The 19,753-nt window shown below is 31.4% G+C and overlaps 1 protein-coding gene across 4 annotated transcripts in view; it reads left to right on the top strand.

The window, feature by feature from the left end:
- The window catches only part of LOC143068532 (UTP--glucose-1-phosphate uridylyltransferase-like), a 47,853-nt gene extending 33,286 nt beyond the window's left edge, over positions 1-14,567 (top strand). For all 4 annotated transcript variants that reach the window (XM_076242664.1, XM_076242662.1, XM_076242665.1 and 1 more), the window contains 7 exons: positions 99-167; positions 736-767; positions 1,431-1,527; positions 2,505-2,583; positions 3,364-3,527; positions 9,700-9,804; positions 10,894-14,567. In XM_076242664.1, coding sequence (XP_076098779.1) covers positions 99-167; positions 736-767; positions 1,431-1,527; positions 2,505-2,583; positions 3,364-3,527; positions 9,700-9,804; positions 10,894-11,001 — 654 coding nt within the window. In that variant the 3' untranslated portion in view covers positions 11,002-14,567. The remainder of the gene's footprint in view (positions 1-98; positions 168-735; positions 768-1,430; positions 1,528-2,504; positions 2,584-3,363; positions 3,528-9,699; positions 9,805-10,893) is intronic.
- Positions 14,568-19,753: the final 5,186 nt, after the last annotated feature.

Below are 19,753 nucleotides of genomic sequence, written 5' to 3'. Positions count from 1 at the left end.
TTAGACAAGAATATAAGTAGTAAATGTTTGCATTTTTTAAAAGATTTCTGAGAGATTATCAGTTTTATTACATTTTGAACTTTTTCTTTCTTTTCCAGGGTGGTACGCTTGTGGAATATGAGGGCAAATTACGGTTGTTAGAAATTGCTCAAGTTCCAAAAGAGCATGTAAGTGATTATATAAGAATGTAATGTTGTATAGAGACAGGAACTTGTTACATGTATATATAAACTTCTTAAAAAGGATAAACTATTTAACTTACATTACGTTATTTTAATCTGAATCAGAGAAGGAAATAGATAATAATACTTCATATCAAAAATAATAGTTGCTTTTCTTGTAGGATCATTTTGGGTTTAATATATCCTTTAGAAATGACTATACTGGTTTATATTGTAGGATATCTTATTACACAATTTGTCAGAATGTGTTTGTGTTTATTATTGTTATTATGATAAAACACCAAACAAGAGATTATAATAGATTATATGACATAGTAAAAAGTATAAATAATAGCATCCTCCTTTCTCCATAGTGAAGAGGATTAGGATGATACACAGACCATCTCATGAGTATTTGGGGGGGGGGGATCCCAAAAATAAATGTACCAGTAGTCTTTCTTTATCTTTTTCTTAATTTTGAATAAATTTAACCTTTATTTCTTTCTTTATAAACATGTGGTAAAATTTAAAAAAAATTGACATGCAAATTCATTATAGTTATGTATTTTTACAGGTTGATGAATTTAAAAGTGTATCAAAGTTTAAGTAAGTAGCCTTTAAACTCAGGTCTATGCATTCATTACTTTTGTTGTTTTGAGGCTGTTTTATGCCGATGTTGCTAGGAGAAGGTGGCATTAAGTGTAACTCATAAAGGATACTGAGAACCATAAATGCTTAACTTACCAAATAAACAAGTAAAGCTAACATAGAGATTAGAAGTAAAATAACTAAAGAATTCTTGAAGAATTGAGAAATTCACTGGAAACAACATAAAAACAAAATATGAAAATAACAAACAGCACAAAAGTTCCTAAGACTATAACAATAAATCTCTTTGCAAGCTAGCATTCACAGCTGTAGTGTCATTAATTTTTTATTTTTTTTTAAATTATTTTCATATATTATAAGCACGCTTGAGCTGGGGCATTCATGTCCTCAGACATATTACTCTTTTCTTTTCTTTTTTTTTTATTTTAGAATAAAAGATTATATGTTATCCACATAGAATATAAACTGCACTCTCAAGTTCATTCATTATAAAAATGCACTTAAAACAATATTCAACATTCAAACAATATAATCCCTAAATTATTGATCACTAGATTATCTGTTGTCTAGTATTCAATTATGATATATGGCAATAAATTCTGAGTTTACAGGAAATGCGAGCATAAAAAAAAACTAAATTTAAACTGATATTTTTTACAGAATTTTCAATACCAATAATTTATGGATAAGTTTAGATGCTATCAAAAGAGTAACAGATGATCAGTCACTACATATGGAGATCATTGTCAACCCAAAGGTAGGAACAATTTACATACAAAGATGGATAACTGATCCATGGCAGAAAAATTTAAAAAAAAAAAAGGAAAAGTTTTCGTTGTTCAGTATTGTATTATTTGGAAGTTCTTTCAGTTTTAATAGCATTTTAAGTATTTTTCAAATTGAAGAACAGAATATCTTTTTAAAATAACATTAATATTACTTAGATTTTTATCTCTGTGTCAATAAATACATTGTAATTATTTGTAATTTGAGTACAGCAATTTAAGTGTAACACATGTTTAAACAACACCAGTTGTTGACCTACAAAATAAGCAAATAATGTTAACTAAATAAAATCTACTATATAAGCTCAAAACGTACATGTACATAACATTTCAAGTGAATTTTTTTTTCATTTGTGTTAATTTTCCTTCAATTAAATGCAATGTGCTTAAAATATAATATAAAAACTTATAATCAGTTTATTATACTGGTTGTCGTTTTTAATATAAGACTTTGTTCTTCAAACATTATGGGATATGAGTAAAGCTATAGTAGGCTATATGTCAATGATAAAAAGACAGTAATCCAACAACACATAAAAAACACAAGAAATTAGTTCAAGTTTATCTAGTTAAAAAAAAAATCAGCTGATTTTGTCTAATTGAAAAATATGAGGTCATTGATAACTCTGGTTCAAGTGACAGAGTTATTTATCATCTTCTTGAAAGAAAAATACAAATGATACAGATGTTTTCTGCAGGGATAAGCAGACCTAAGAAGTATGAAGGGATATGCAATGTTTTTATAAATCACATATTTAGTCCCTGTTCAATGCTCAGGCTGGTATTGGTCAGAGTTTGACTCTGCATTGGAATTACAATTTTATAATTACTTATTCTCTGTGTAATGGATCATAGAACTCTGTTCTATGTACAGTACACTACCAATTTAATATATTAAAAGATCTTCTCATAGGTTTTTGATATTTAAGAATGAAATCTTATATTTCAGACATTAGACAATGGTGTAAATGTTATTCAATTAGAAACTGCTGTTGGAGCTGCTATCAAAAGTTTTGAGGGTGCTATGGGTCAGTATATCATTTGTGATAATGGGCATTTAACACTGATATTATACATTTTATTTATAAAAGAACAAGTATTGGATATAACAAGTGCAAACTTTCATTTTCATAAAAATAATCCATAGCTAGTAAACATATTGTTCTAAAAACTTTCAATACCTGGAGATTCTACAACACAGTTGTAATTTTTATATAACAAAAAAAAATTGCAAACATATCATATGAAATAAATTTAGAAAAATAAAGGGAAGTTGAGAGAGGATAAAATTATATAAGTGAAATATTCCATTCATATCAGGACGTGAACATGTAAATGTGAGAGGAATATGAACCCTGCAGTTTGTTGGACTGATGTGCTGAAACAGATTTTCAATGTGATAGTTCACTAGGTAACAGTCTGCAAGAAGACAATGTCATTCTATTTGAAGCCATTATTCTGACCTGAGCCTTACTGTTACCCCCAAATGCTTAGTGAAAAAGCTGCAGATACATGTATCAATTTTCAAGTATTTGGTTTTATCCAGTGGGAGTAGAACGCACAATTCCCCACAATGGATGAAACCTAATGATTTAATTTTTATTAAACTGTATCATAAAAAAAAACCAATAACAGTTTGATATAAAAATGTAGGTCACATTTTATACAAATATATCAATAAAAAATTTCAAACTGCAACATTTACAATAATGCCCAATACAAGTCTTACTTATTTTTGATTCCACAAGAGAAAAAAAATGAATAAAATAGGTCTGTTTTACTAATTGTAACTCAAATATTAATTGTAGGAATCAATGTTCCACGTAGAAGGTTCTTGCCAGTGAAGACTACATCTGATTTACTGATTGTGATGTCTAACTTATACAGCCTACATACTGGAGCATTACAGATGAACCCAAAGAGATCATTCCCACAGGGACCTCTAGTAAAACTAGGATCACATTTCTCAAAGGTACAACCATAATTTGAAAAAAGAAATTATTTTTGCAAATCATACTGAATTTAAAGGTGTATTCTAAATGGCATCACATTGTATAAAGAGAATATAACAATAAAAAATAAATCAAAAAGGTTTATGACTATCAACATATGTTCTCCTTTTATACAACCGCAAAAATTGAAAAAAATTTGGTCGTATATTGGTATGACGTTCGTTTTGTCGTTCGAAAGACATTTTGTTTTCGCACTATAACTTGAGTGTAAGTAAATACAAATCTTTGAAATTTAAACACAAGGTTTATGGCCATAAAAGAAAGGTTGGGATTGATTTTGGGGGTTTTGATCCCAACAGTTAAGGAATTAGGGGCCAAAAAGAGCCCAAATAAGCATTTTTCTTGGTTTTTCGTACAATAACTTTAGTATAAGTAAACAGAAATCTATGCAATTTTAACATAAGGTTTATGACCACAAAAGGACGGTTGGGATTGATTTTGGGGGTTTTGATCCCAACAGTTTAGGAATTAGGGGCCAAAATGGTCCAAAATTAAACTTTGATTGATTTCATCAAAAAATGAATTATTGGGGTTCTTTGATATGCCAAATCTAACCGTGTATTTAGATTCTTAATTTTTGGTCCTGTTTTCAAATTGGTCTACATTATGGTCCAAAGGGTCCAAAATTAAACTTAACTTTGATTTTAACAAAAAATTAATTCTTGGAGTTCTTTGATATGCTGAATCTTTACAGGTACTTAGATTTTTAGCTCACCTGTCCCGAAGGGACAAGTGAGCTTATGCCATCACTTGGCGTCCGTCGTCGTCTGTCGTCTGTAGTCCGTCGTCTGTCGTCGTCTGTCGTCGTAAACTATTTCAAGAATCTTCTCCTCTGAAACTACTGGGCTAAATACTTTCAAACTTTAACTGAATGTTCCTTAGGGTATCTAATTTATAAATTGTATCGGAAGTTTTGATCTATCAACAAACATGGTCGCCATTGCTAAAAATAGAACATAGGGGTCAAATGCAGTTTTTGGCTTATAACTCAAAAACCAAAGCATTTAGAGCAAATCTGACATGGGGTAATATTGTTTATCAGGTCAAGATCTATCTGCCCTGAAATTTTCAGATGAATCAGACAACCCGTTGTTGGGTTGCTGCCCCTGAATTGGTAATTTTAAGGAAATTTTGCTGTTTTTGGTTATTATCTTGAATATTATTATAGATAGAGATAAACTGTAAACAGGAATAATGTTCAGCAAAGTAAGATTTACAAATAAGTCAACATGACGGAAATGGTCAGTTGACCCCTTTAGGAGTTATTGCACTTTATAGTCAATTTTTAACCATTTTTCGTAAATCTTAGTAATCTTTTACAAAAATCTTCTCCTCTGAAACTACTGGGCCAAATACTTCCAAACTTTAATTGAATGTTCCTTAGGGTATCTAGTTTGTAAATTGTATCTTAAGTTGTGATCTATCAACAAACATGGTCGCCATTGCTAAAAATAAAACATAGGGGTCAAATGCAGTTTTTGGCTTATAACTCAAAAAACAAAGCATTTAGAGCAAATCTGACATGGTATAATATTGTTTATCAGGTCAAGATCTATCTGCCCTGAAATTTTCAGATGAATCAGACAACCTGTTGTTGGGTTACTGCCTCTGAATTGGTAATTTTAAAGAAATTTTGCTGTTTTTGGTTATTATCTTGAATATTATTATAGATAGAGATAAACTGTAAACAGCAATAATGTTCAGCAAAGTAAGATTTACAAATAAGTCAACATGACGGAAATGGTCAGTTGACCCCTTTAGGAGTTATTGCCCTTTATAGTCAATTTTTAACCATTTTTCGTAAATCTTATTTATCTTTTACAAAAATCTTCTCCTCTGAAACTACTGGGCCAAATACTTCCAAACTTTAACTGAATGTTCCTTAGGGTATCTAGTTTGTAAATTGTATCCGAAGTTATGATCTATCAACAAACATGGTAGCCATTGCTAAAAATAGAACATAGGGGTCAAAATGCAGTTTTTGGCTTATAACTCAAAAACCAAAGCATTTAGAGCAAATCTGACGTTGGGTAATATTGTTTATCAGGTCAAGATCTATCTGCCCTGAAATTTTCAGATGAATCAGACAACCTGTTGTTGGGTTGCTGCCCCTGAATTGATAATTTTAAGGAAATTTTGCTGTTTTTGTTTATTATCTTGAATATAATTATAGATAGAAATAAACTGTAAACAGCAATAATGTTCAGCAAAGTAAGATCTTCAATTAAGTCAAATTGACCAAAATTGTCAATTGACCACTTAAGGAGTTATTGCCCTTTAAAGACTTTTTTCACAATTTGTTCATCATGTTGACTTACTTTAAAAAATCTTCTCCTTTGAAACTGCTGTATCAATTTCAGCCAAACTTAGGCTAAATGAGTTTCAGAGTATCTAGTATAAATTTTATATTTTATTTCCTTGTATGTCAAGAAACATAGCTCCTATGGCTAAAATAGAACATAGGAGAAAATGATTATTTTTTTTGGCTTTTGAAGAAAATAGGACAATCCAAAAAACATTTAAATAAATTGAAAAGCCAAAATAATCATTGATGAGAGATTTAACCAAAAGAATTAAGGTGAGCGATTCAGGCTCTTGAGAGCCTCTTGTTGATTATGGGCCCAGTTTTCAAGTTGGTCCACAATTAAACTTTGTTTGAATATATGGGGTTCTTCAATATGCTGAATCTAACCATATAGTTAGATTTTTATACGACCGCAAAATTTGAAAAAATTTTCGTCGTATATTGCTATCACGTTGGCGTCGTCGTCTGCGTCGTCGTCGTCGTCGTCCGAATACTTTTAGTTTTCGCACTCTAACTTTAGTAAAAGTGAATGGAAATCTATGAAATTTTAACACAAGGTTTATGACCACAAAAGGAAGGTTGGTATTGATTTTGGGAGTTTTGGTCCCAACATTTTAGGAATTAGGGGCCAAAAAGGGCCCAAATAAGCATTTTCTTGGTTTTCGCACTATAACTTTAGTTTAAGTTAATAGAAATCTATGAAATTTTGACACAAGGTTTATGACCACAAAAGAACGGTTGGGATTGATTTTGGGAGTTTTGGTTTCAACAGTTTAGGAATTAGGGGCCAAAAAAGGGCCCAAACAAGCCTTATTCTTGGTTTTCGCACAATAACTTTAGTTTAAGTTAATAGAAATCAATGAAATTTAAACACAATGTTAATGACTACAAAAGGAAGGTTGGTATTGATTTTGGGAGTTTAGGTCCCAACAGTTTAGGAATTAGGGGCCAAAAAGGGACCCAAATAAGCATTTTTCTTGGTTTTCGCACCATAACGTTAGTATAAGTAAATAGAAATCTATGAAATTTAAACACAAGGTTTATGACCATAAAAGGAAGGTTGGTATTGATTTTGGGAGTTTTGGTCCCAACAGAATAAGGGGCCCAAAGGGTCCAAAATTAAACTTTGTTTGATTTCATCCAAATTGAATAATTGGGGTTCTTTCATATGCCGAATCTAACTGTCATGACTGTGTATGTAGATTCTTAACTTTTGGTCCCGTTTTCAAATTGGTCTACATTAAGGTCCAAAGGGTCCAAAATTAAACTTAGTTTGATTTTGACAAAAAATGAATCAGTTAGGTTCTTTGATATGCTGAATCTAAAAATGTACTTAGATTCTTGATTATTGGCCCAGTTTTCAAGTTGGTCCAAATCGGGGTCCAAAATTAAACTTTGTTTGATTTCATCAAAAATTGAATAAATGGGGTTCTTTGATATACCAAATCTAACTGTGTATGTAGATTCTTCATTTTTGGTCCTGTTTTCAAATTGGTCTACACTAAAGTCCAAAGGGTCCAAAATTAAACTTAGTCTGATTTTAACAAAAATTGAAATCTTGGGGTTCTTTGATATGCTGAATCCAAAAATGTACTGAGATTTTTTATTATGGGCCCAGTTTTCAAGTTGGTCCAAATCAGGATCTAAAATTATTATATTAAGTATTGTGCAATAGCAAGTCTTTTCAATTGCACAGTATTGCGCAATGGCAAGAAATATCTAATTGCACAATATTGTGAAATAGCAAATTTTTTTTTTAATTAGAGTTATCTTTCTTTGTCCAGAATAGTAAGCAAGAAATATCTAATTGCAAAATATTGTGCAATAGCAAGATTTTTTTTTAATTGGAGTTATCTTTCTTTGTCCAGAATCAACTTAAATCTTTGTTATATACAATATACAATGTATATTCACTTTTTACTACCAACTGATAAATTAAAATAATCTTTACCATTCAGTGATAACAAGCAGTTTTTTTACATCTTAATATTTTATGATGTATTTAAATGAGTAGTTATTGTTGCAAACTCCATTAGAAATTTTAATTGAGAGTAGTTTTGGAATAAGGCAAAGGGGGATGTGATTAAAAAAATTGGGTTCAATTTTTCTCATTTGAAATTTCATAAATAAAAAAGAAAATTTCTTCAAACATTTTTTTGAGAGGATTAATATTCAACAGCATAGTGAATTGCTCTAAGAGAAAACAAAAATTTTAAGTTCATTAGAACACATTCATTCTGTGTCAGAAACCTATGCTGTGTCAACTATTTAATCACAATCCAAATTTAGAGCTGAATCCAGCTTGAATGTTGTGTCCATACTTGCCCCAACCGTTCAGGGTTCAACCTCTGCGGTCGTATAAAGCTACGCCCTGCGGAGCATCTGGTTAATATTTGGGCCCGGTTTTCAAATTGGTCCACATTGAGGTCTAAAGGGTCTAAAATTGAACATTGTTTGATTTCATCAAAAATTGAATTCTTGGGTTTCTATGATATGCTGAATCTAACCATGTATTTAGATTTTGGATATTGGACCATATTAGGTAAATGTCCAATTTAAAATTATTATAAGTTTTTAAGTTTAAGTTCTTAGACCACATTCATTCTGTGTCTGGATCTCATATTTTGTGTCAGAAACCTATATTTTGTCAAAATTTGATCACAATCCAAACTCGGAGCTGTATCAAGCTTAAATGTTGTGTCCATACTTGCCCCAACTGTTCAGGATTCGACTTCTGCGGTCGTATAAAGCTGTTCCCTGCGGAACATTTGGTTACCCCTAAAAAGATAAATACTGTGAAAGTACTTTAATTCATGGGTATCAATTTTCGTGGTTTGAGCAATATTTACATGTTCAAATCAAGTACAAACTGTACTGGAAAATACAAGTACCTAAATATTACAATAATTCTAAAGTAAAGAAATAGTACTAGATATTCAAAGTAAATTTTCAGTACTACAGATTTTAAGTACAGAAAATAGTACCTATGCAGATTGAGTATAGTACCTATGCAAAAGTAGCTGTGTACTAGCATATCAATACCGGAAATCTGACTTTCATCGATCAAAAATATTTTTAAAGAGAATTAACAGATCAAAAGTTGTACAGTTTAGGTTATTAAAAATTAAATGGGTATAACCCGGCATTCGGTTGTAGTTCTGTGACTGCTATTAAAGTATTCTCAGATTTGGCGTTATTCAATATATTCTCTAACATATCAGTAGTCAAACCTACCGATGGATCTTTCCATGTCTTGATTCAATGGACAAGGGTTGTTTTATTTCGTAGGACACTTAAATTCGTGGATAAAGTCATCCACGAAATCCAGGAGAATTGGTACCCCACGAATAAAAGTACTTTCACAGTATATAATCAATATTAAACTGGAAAATTAACTAAAGCCTTCTTGAATTAAACCTTCTGTCCCTTTCAAAAGCCAGGAATTTGTAACCCTGTGAAAGGATGGTGCACACAAAATTTATGTCTCATGAAATATTCATTATATACAAAATTCTTATAATGATACAAATGAAAGGCTATCATATATTTTAAGTATTTATGTTTAGTTCAGTTCTGTTCTTTTGATGTTAATGAAAAGTCAATTGATGCAAATTAAATTTACCAATTAATGAAAGTATGTATGAAGATCCATTGTTCAATATATTAATATTCATAAAAGAATGGACAAAGATCTAGTTATTATGAAGAAAAGCCAATGAAGGGTAATCTTTAATTAGACAGCAACCCATGAGTATAAATAACTTAAAAGATATCTACTTTTCACTGGAAGAGAATAATCATTTACAATGTTTTACATGTTATTTCAGGTTAAAGATTACCTATCAAGATTTTCCAGTATACCTGATATGTTAGAATTAGACCATTTGACCGTGTCTGGAGATGTGACATTTGGCAAAAATGTGTCTTTAAAGGTATAATAAGTCATTAAATCTTGTATGAGAAATTCAAAACAGTAGAAATGTCTCTTGGCTTTTATACTCTACTACCGGTACTTAATAATTGCAATGACTAGAGAGTAATTAAAAACATAAAACCTGGTGTTACCAATTGTTAAAAGCTAACAGAAAAGCTTTTTAATTGAAGTGTTTTAATTCCAAGTACTTACCATGAGACTTGAACCTCAAATTGATGAAATTTGTCATAAGACAGTTTATCCCAGTTCTTGTTATCTAGAAAGCTTTCTTATTCCAATCCTTCTGTTTTCTACATTGAATTAGCGAGCAGTTTCATACTTTGTCACTGCATATTTTTTTGGTTTTACACTGTGTGAAACTTTATTTTCCCTACTTGTCAAATTAGCAAGCAGTTTAAACATGCTAAATTTATATTCCACTTGCCAGTATGTGAATTACTAATTTGGGACTCATATTTTTCATACATAATTATAGAATTTTAGTTTATATAGCATGTATAGTTTGATAGCATTATCCAAATTAAATCAGGAAAATTTTCACAAGGAACTCTTTTTACTGAAATCATTTGAAATGACACCTTGTTTATATATTATTATTCAAAAACATTGTCACCTTACTTACCTTAGTGATATCATTTTATCCTATGAGGATTTAGACAAAGTTCTCAGCTGTGTCAAACATAAGACCATGAAATTAGAAGAAAAAAGCTTCTCTGCCAACCACATACAATAAACAATTCTTCCTGTCATATGCGCATGAATGTTCAAAACTTAAATCGTTATGTCCTCTATTATAAAACAGGGTATGTTCATATAGAATTACCATACTGTCCTCATGAATTTGCAATATTTGATCTGAATGTGAGGCAGCCATCAGTCATTGTTCAATACAAGTTAAAGGGAGGTAACAAGAATCTTAGACCTACATTAAAACGATGATCTTCTTTCTTCTTCTTAAAAAAAAACAGAAAAACATCAACTGGTTGATGAATACTTTCTGATGCATGCCTGGTTCAACAGTATTGTTAATTATTACAAATTTATGGTGGAAAAACAGAACAATTGACAATGCTCTTGTTTTTTACAGGGAACTGTGATTATTATTGCTAATCATGGAGACAGAATAGACATCCCAGCTGGAGCTTTACTAGAAAATAAAATAGTGTCAGGAAATCTGAGAATTCTCGATCATTAAACAGCAGCTACATGTAGAGTACTTAATATTGGGCCTCATTCTACAATGTAGAAACTTTGTGTTTTATGATATTTTTTTTACTGTGGGAATATTAGAATAATTTGGTTGTGTAAGTTGCATTTTTGTACAGTATTCTGACCTGAGCAACCATTGCAGACAAGTGTGAAATATTGCTACTGCTTTGTGTCTTTTGCTAATAATTTCTTTTTGATGATGACATTGGTTCCCACATTTACCAGAGGGAAACCACTTGTTAGGCTTTTTAATGAAATTTATTGCAGTCATCTTAGTTTTCAAGTAAAAACAAACACACAGAAATTCTGAAAAAAATGCCCACTTTATAATGAATTAAAGAGTCTTTTTAGGTTTGAGAGTGACTATTTGTCAAAGATGTTAAGTGAACATACCGGCTTGGTAAAACTTTTATTATTATGATTTGACAAGTCTTTGTTAAGTTATCTACAGCATAAGTGTCCGTTATTGTATGTTAAAATGTTCATTGTGGGATTGTGTTTTTGATGCATGTGTAAAAGCAAATAACTCCCCACTTTTTTACCACAGCTCTAAAGCAGTGAGTATAATGGTTTACGTCAGTTGTTTTTCTGTCCATCCCATCAAATTTTTGTTGTGTTTTTTTCTCAGGAACTACAGGTATCATTAGTTTGCAATATCTCACATTTCACATGTTTAATTTTCAATCTGATTGTGATGCATTTCTATTTGCAATTTCATTCAGATTGGGTATAAAGTTTGACTGTCTGGGGGTGTGAATTACATAAAGTGCCATCTCCTTGAGTTTTTCTTTGTTCTTTATTTTGCACCTTTGATTTTTAATGTAAAATATAGAAATCTAGCAAAAGTAAAGCTTCTTGTGACTTTAATGAAGCCCACGTTGACTAGAAGTGGCTATCTGCCCTTTATTTTTTACACATAGTATAACAAAGCTATTTTTTTAATTTATGAAATGAAAGAGTGTTGTAACTATATTGTGCTTGGAATAAAAGACTTACTTACCCAGTGCTTTTTAATAGACTGAATGTTTTATTTTATATGTCTTTAGTTCACAATGGTCCTTGTTACACACATTGTGACTGAATTCTTGTTGTAATTTGTTCAATGTACTCCGTGGTGTAAGGGAGGAGTAAAGTTGTTTGTTTGACACTTGTTTTTGGGGTAAAGATTTTATGAAATACAATCAAAACTCCATTGACACTGGCTGAATAGCAATATTTTCATGGCATAGTTAATTCTGGACAAAGGAAAATAATTCCCAATTCAAAATATTGCCTTTCATAACTAAAAACATGAATATTCAGGTTTAAACTCTCATTGTAAAAATTCAAATCTGTAAACTTAGGTGCTCACAAGTACTTTGATTATTATTGAAAGTGGCATGAAAAGGTACAAAGTACATTTTGTATAATATGCATTTTTATAGGTTTTTTTTTGTTGTTGATGTATGAAAGGGCTGCACTTTGCCAACTTTGATGTTTTTGTATTTAATACAGAAGACTTTCTGTTATTTGTTGATTTTTGTTATATGTTTTAAACAATTGTTACTTCATGTGAGTTACAAGGTCAGGAAAATGACAAGTATTTTCCTTGGGTATCTTTCTAAATTATAAGGGGATTTAGTCTATCTTTAGGTATACTACATTTGTTCTATTTTAATCTTGTTATTGGGTTTAATTTACTGATAAAACATTACTAACAATTAACTTATGTATTGTTTGCAGTTTTGAATCAAACTTTATTTGGTTAAACCTTTTACTAACTAAAGGGAGATCATCAAGAAAATACATATTTTCATTGAGTGCAAATATGTTTATCTTAAAACCATGAAATGAAAACCAAACAAACCAAATATGTTTTCACAATCCACAAAAATTGATACCATGAAAATAAGTACTTCTACAGTTAACAATGCATAAATTAGATCTTTTTTTTTGTTAACTTTTAAAAGGATTGAATTATTCTTTTTGTAATTTTATTGCGTTGTAAAAGTGGAAACATGGAAACCCTTTCTATAACAAAAAATATGTTAGCTTAGAAAACCCTTTAAAATAACAGAAAAGATTCATTCAATTAACTACATTTCTATCTTATTACCATAAAGTTAAATTAAGTTTTGTCCTATGCACTGTTGTAATGTTGTCATGGAGAAATCGTTGCATTTTATTGAAAAATAACATAGCATTGGAATGTCATGAGATTGTTGTCTGCATGTCAAATAATGGAGTCTTCAGACACTTCATAATATCTAATTATATTTTAATGTTTTAATATATATACATTGTAGTCTTCCTAAACATTTATTTAATAAAACTGGTGACCTAACACAGCTTACAACTATATGTATTATTAAAAAAAAAAGTTGCAGATAAAGGACTTTTAAAAAGGAGTCAATCTTATTAAAATTAAATCCTTTAATTGCTCCTGTTCTGATATGTCGCACCTTGAGGCCCGAAATATTAGATTTGAAGCAATTAAAGAATGCAATTTTAAGTGCCAGTCTGCCTAAGGATCAGGCAGTGGTGAAAACATGACCAATAAAACCCACCCTACTTGACATTGATTTCAGTTCATAATATGTAGTTATGCACAAAAAGAACATTCATTTTTGTTTTCTGTTCTGGTAATAGAAGATACAATTTGGTTGAAATGCACTAAAAATTATCGAATAAGGGGAGATAACTCTGTAATTTGCTATCATTCTAACCAATTTTCTAACCGAGTTATTTGATATTACCAGACACACACAAACGAAAGACTAATAATTTTGAACTCAGGATGATGGTTAGTATTAAATAACATGATTAGCTCAGTGGGTTTTTTCTGATCATGTTTTGATTTTTACCTAAATTGCCTGCTTCTTACAAAGACTAGCACTTAATTAGATTGAAAAGGAGTCCAATTGCAGTCTTGAACAGTTTTATGGTTACTGTACATTAATATAGACAATAGCCCTGATCCTTCATTTGCAACTGGTTCTGACACTTACACGGAAAGGAGTTAAGATCAGCCATTTTCATTATGAAATATGAATTTAGTTTTTCTTACGTTTATAGCTGCTTATGTTAGTAGATATACCATTCAAACAATGTGATAGAACAGGTCAGTACAGTTTGTAATATATAAAAAGTAGATCTGAAATACGAATAGTCTTATATATTTCATCATTTAGATATAGGAATGATGGGCAAAATTTGAAATGTACAACATGTAAAAGGTAAACCTGGAGATTTGGTCTTTTTTTCATCATATGTTCATTGTTACAGCCCATTAACCAAAATAAATATATTGTGAGTATTTTGAACTACAAATTTGTTTTTTTCTTTTTAAATAAATGCAGCATGGCTTAAACATAACATGACTGCAAAATTTTGCCATACACATATCTCGAGATAGAACACATATGTAATTAGATATAACATTACACTATGTGTTGAAGATATTTATACCCCTGCTAGAGGGGGTATGTATAACATTTGTATCAGGCTGTGATATCCATTGGTTTGTTTTGTGTCAGCTTTAAGATATATATCCATAAAAGATATAGAAAACTTTTTGAGTTAATTTATTTGTGTGTTTTGCCATCAAATACAACCATTATACTGTTTGTTCAACAAAACTAGTGCCAAACATGCTTTAAGACTTGGTGTAAGTAGGCTATTATCTCATAATATCTATATAAGTACCTCCACAAACTCACCTTAACCTCCCTTTACAGTTCCAAGAGATATGCCAATTTTCATGCTAAGGTCAGATTTAAATTAATTTCTGAGTTAAAAAGTCAACAATTTTACATAACAGGAGTAATATAAACTTGGTTTATTGGACAATATCAACATTTTGGGCTGTGTCTGGTTCTCATTTACAATGATAAATAGGTCAACTATATTTGGTCTACATAATGTTTTTTTGTGCTCTGTTCATTTTCAAATGTCCTGTTGTGCTTAGTTCAGGTTCAAATGTCCTGTTGTGCTAAGTTCAGGTTCAAATGTCCTGTTGTGCTCAGTTCAGGTTCAAATGTCCTGTTGTGCTTAGCTTAGGTTCAAATGTCCTGTTGTGCTTAGTTCATTTTCAAATGTCCTGTTGTGCTTAGTTCATTTTCAAATGTCCTGTTGTGCTTAGTTCAGGTTCAAATGTCCTGCTGTGCTTAGTTCAGGTTCAAATGTCCTGTTGTGCTTAGTTCAGGTTCAAATGTCCTGTTGTGCTTAGTTCATTTTCAAATGTCCTGTTGTGCTTAGTTCATTTTCAAATGTCCTGCTGTGCTTAGTTCAGGTTCAAATGTCCTGTTGTGCTTAGTTCAGGTTCAAATGTCCTGTTGTGCTTAGTTCAGGTTCAAATGTCCTGTTGTGCTTAGTTCAGGTTCAAATGTCCTGTTGTGCTTATTTCAGGTTCTCATTCACCTACACTTTACTTTATTTTCATGGCTCAATGATCAAGTAAATGATACGTGCTGAGACAAGTTTTGCAATAACAACTGTGAATTCATTATTATTTGTTTTAAACCAATTTGCATGGATCCACAGGATCCACAAATGACAAATTTTCAATAAGAATGTATGAACTCTTTTGCACAACCATGAAATCAAATATCCATGAGAATTCCTGTTTTCCTCAATCCAAGTAAATAAGTACCCATGAAAATACATTAATTCACAATATGATTAATTCCACTATGTTTGTTGTCTAGAATGAATGTAGGGTGTATAAAGTCACGGTACCCAAATTGCACTGAGTACCCAAATTTCACCTATTCAACATAAACAGTTGAGAAATTCGTAAAAGTTTTCTTTGAGACTAAACAATTTATATTTTGTTATTTGACATTATAGACCCCTCATTATACATGTCCTACGAAATAGGTGAAGATATTCAAATATACACTAAACGTTCACAGTTTATATCAGCAGATGAAGCATTCACTGGAAAAGAAAAATGTACAAAAATGCCGCCATGCGACATTTACAAAAAGTCACCTTTTCAAAAATGAATTAAAAAAATATGTAACAGGCATCCATTTAAAAAAAAAATGAATAGTGAGCATGTACTATAGTCAAATTGTTTTGATTTTAATTGCATTATACTTTGGACAAATTTTGTTTATGGTGAAAAAAATAAAACTTGGGTGGCGTTTTAAACGAAACTGAAACAATATCAAGACATACATTTCATACAGCTTTATAACTTGATGCAAAGCAAAGTTTGCTAACTGTAACTTAAATACTAAGAAATTCTGTATGTACACGTATCCGTGGAGGACGTAATTTCGTTCATCAACAATGTGTCGGACTTTAAAAACAACTTACTGGATTTGTAGAAATTGTCATTGTAAATAAAAAATTACAGTAAATAAATTGTATGTTATAAATGTATGTAATAAATGTCCTCAACTATTATTATTTAGTACATATTACTAGTCCCATCGTACATTGCTTTTTTTCATGTAACAATAACGCAATGTAACCGTAGCCTTAATAATTATTGTTACATTCGTAATTAAACCGGTCCTTACCCAACCATGCATTCCGGCATTTAGTCTCCAATGTAACAATAATATTTTTATTATTGTTACATTTCCATGTAACCGTAGCCAGTGCCTAATTTAAACTCACAGTTTGAAAGTTTTCATACAAACTAAACATTAAACAATTCTGCAAAAACGCATCTCTAAGTTTAAGTTCAATACTTTTAATTATACATTTATCTAATGATTGGTTCAACTATATATTTGACATTCCTTTTAAAGTATCAAGGTCATTTTTTAATAATTTGTATCCATTTACATACAAGACCATAGTTGTGAAAATTGATATAGAATAGGTTATATTAAAGACATTAAAAATTACTTTCTTTACAACACAGTAATCTACAAAAGAAACCATAGGCGGATCCAGGGGGGGGGGGGGCGGCCGGCCCCCCCCCCTTTCGTGGGAAAAAATTGGTTGATTATATAGGGAATCATTGAAGCATGACTGGAGCGGGCGCCCCCCCCTTTTAGGTCAGTCAACGGGCCCCCCCCCCCCCCCCTTAGGAAAAGTTCTGGATCCGCCACTGGAAACAGACCATATGCACTTTAGCATTAATAATAAGAGGATATCTACCCAATTCTGCATTAACAATACAGCTAGGTGTCATCGGTTTTAAGTGTAGAACAAGCTTACAAAATTTTAAATCAACACGATCAAAATGTTCAAATCCCAAAATTTCCGAAACATAAAGAAGAACATAAAACTATCTGATAAAACTAATTGATGTTGTAGCTTGTTCACAAATATATTTTTGGGTCTTTAGAAATCACATAGCAAAAACTATACAATGGTATTTATTACAGTTACAATTTCTAGTTCGATCTCTACTTTATTACTACGCGGGCTAAAATAAGTAATTTTTATATATTTGGGTTGTCTCACTTTGAAGAATATATGAACTTTGGTCTTCTTTATGTTTATTTTTAGTTCAGTGCCACACTAATCACAAAATTCATTTAACGTGTTTTTGTTGATCTTCATTTCTCTCAGAAAACCCCACAGTGCCATCCGCTTATAAAAACATAAATATATAGACAATAATAGTGCATTGACTTGACATATCAACGATATAAGGATGAGGCTTAGAAACGGGGAAATGCGAGGCTGTGCCGAGCTTTTTCTCTGTTTCGGGCCGAATCCTTATATCGTTGATATGTCAAGTCAATGCACTATTATTGTCTTTAAACGGCAATCTAAAAAAATATTTTCCATTGTTTTTTAATGTGTTAATGTTATTTTTTGATTGAATTATTGGGAACTTCCCCTTTTATAAAAAAAAAAGCCTCATATCATGCAGGCGGAGAAATGTACAGCACAATGAAACGGACATTACCTGTTGAAACAGTAATGGATGATGAACAAATTTGTTTGAGAATCAATAAGCATAAAACATAAGGATATATATGTAACCAAAAAATATTAACAAGTGAAATATGTTTTTTTTTCTTCTAAAAATTGCAAAAGATATAAGTTTGCGTCGTTGTATACATTGAAAACAAGAACACTACAGGTTGAATAGGTCGTATGAATAATTAAGTATGATTTCAGCAATTTCTATTTAAATATTCATGAGAAAAAGTGATATAGGCTGCGTTCAATATCGTAGCAGCTACGTAGTGCTACGTAGATTTTCACTATTGAACGTGTAGCTATATACTAGTTGTTACATAAATATTGATAGTAAACTGGAATCCGCTTGTATTACGCTTCACTTAAACAAAGTGTAGTAGTCAGTCGAGAACCAGCTTATATTGATAGCAGCTACGTAGCCGCTACGTAGCTGCTACGATATTGAACTCAACCCTGTTTAGTGTCTTTAAATATCAGCTGTATTTGTACGAGGCTAGGAAACATGGTGTATGCGAGCTTTTAGCGAGCTACTACACCTTTTTCGAGTCGAGTACAAATACAGCTGATATCAAGTTAAAGACACTAAACAGTTATTGTCTTTATCATGCAATTAATTCTGTATATTGTTTGTGTTTTGAAAGACACAAAAACTAACATATTTAGCATTCATTTTCGATTTGTAATCCCTTGAGGCCCGCGTAGTAATATCAAAATCACACATTACGCTGAAGACGGGTTCGCAAAAAAAGGATCTCGAATTGTCAACAATAAACACATCGCTCAAGGTGAATAATTATTTATTTAAACATAACAACTAATTTCAACAGTAAAAACAAATAACAAAACCTTGTCAAATTTAAGACAGTTCTAAGTGAACGAGTTGTCCAACGCTTCAGACTTATTCACTAAACATGCATCATGCTGAAATTGACATGGTTGATTTTGCAACACAATCATACATATTCAAGTTTTGAAATAGACAATTGTCATCGTCATTGGAATGCAACTGGAATACACATTCTGAGGTCACACAGGTTCAAACAATACTCAGTCCGGCAGTGGGCGGAGCTTTAAAGCGATATCTGGGTTGAGTTCAATATCGTAGCAGCTACGTAGCCGCTGCTATCAATCATCTATGTAGCAGCTAGTCTATAGCTTCAGGTTCAATAGTCAAAATCTACGTAGCACTACGTAGCAGCTATGATATTGAACGCAGCCCAGTAGAGTATACAGATACAGCATAGCGATATCTGAAGGGCTGTATCTGTACAGTAGGACACCCAATTGCAGTATAAATAAAAGATCAACGCATTTTGACTGCTCAAATAGAACGAGTGCAGTATAATTTTTAATATACTGTCAACTCGTCAGTGTTCAATATCATCACTAAGAGAGGTAACAACTGCTGTAAATCGTTTACAAATATTGCAAAAAAAGCATTAGAAAGATTTTCGCCCTTTCTCTCACGCATTTCACAAGCAAGCAACTCGAATTCTCACCATTAGATATAATGCACGATTTTACATTTTCGTACATATTTTGTATAAATCGGGAAAATTTACCGTTTATGTTATTCTCTAAAAGTTAAAATAAAAAAAGCTAAAGTAACTCAAATAGTGTATACAATGAAAATGACGTATGGGCGTCAAGTTGGTTACCTATTCCCTATTCCCTATTCGTTACCTATTCCCTATTCCCTATTCGTTGCCTATTCGTTACCTATTCCCTATTCCCTATTCGTTACCTATTCGTTACCTATTCCCTATTCCCTATTCCCTATTCGTTGCCTATTCGTTACCTATTCCCTATTCCCTATTCGTTACCTATTCCCTATTCCCTATTCGTTACCTATTCGTTACTTATGT

The sequence above is a fragment of the Mytilus galloprovincialis genome, chromosome 3 (genome assembly GCF_965363235.1).
Source record: "Mytilus galloprovincialis chromosome 3, xbMytGall1.hap1.1, whole genome shotgun sequence".
Taxonomy (NCBI): domain Eukaryota; kingdom Metazoa; phylum Mollusca; class Bivalvia; order Mytilida; family Mytilidae; genus Mytilus; species Mytilus galloprovincialis.
This window is presented reverse-complemented; position numbering and strand designations above follow the sequence as displayed.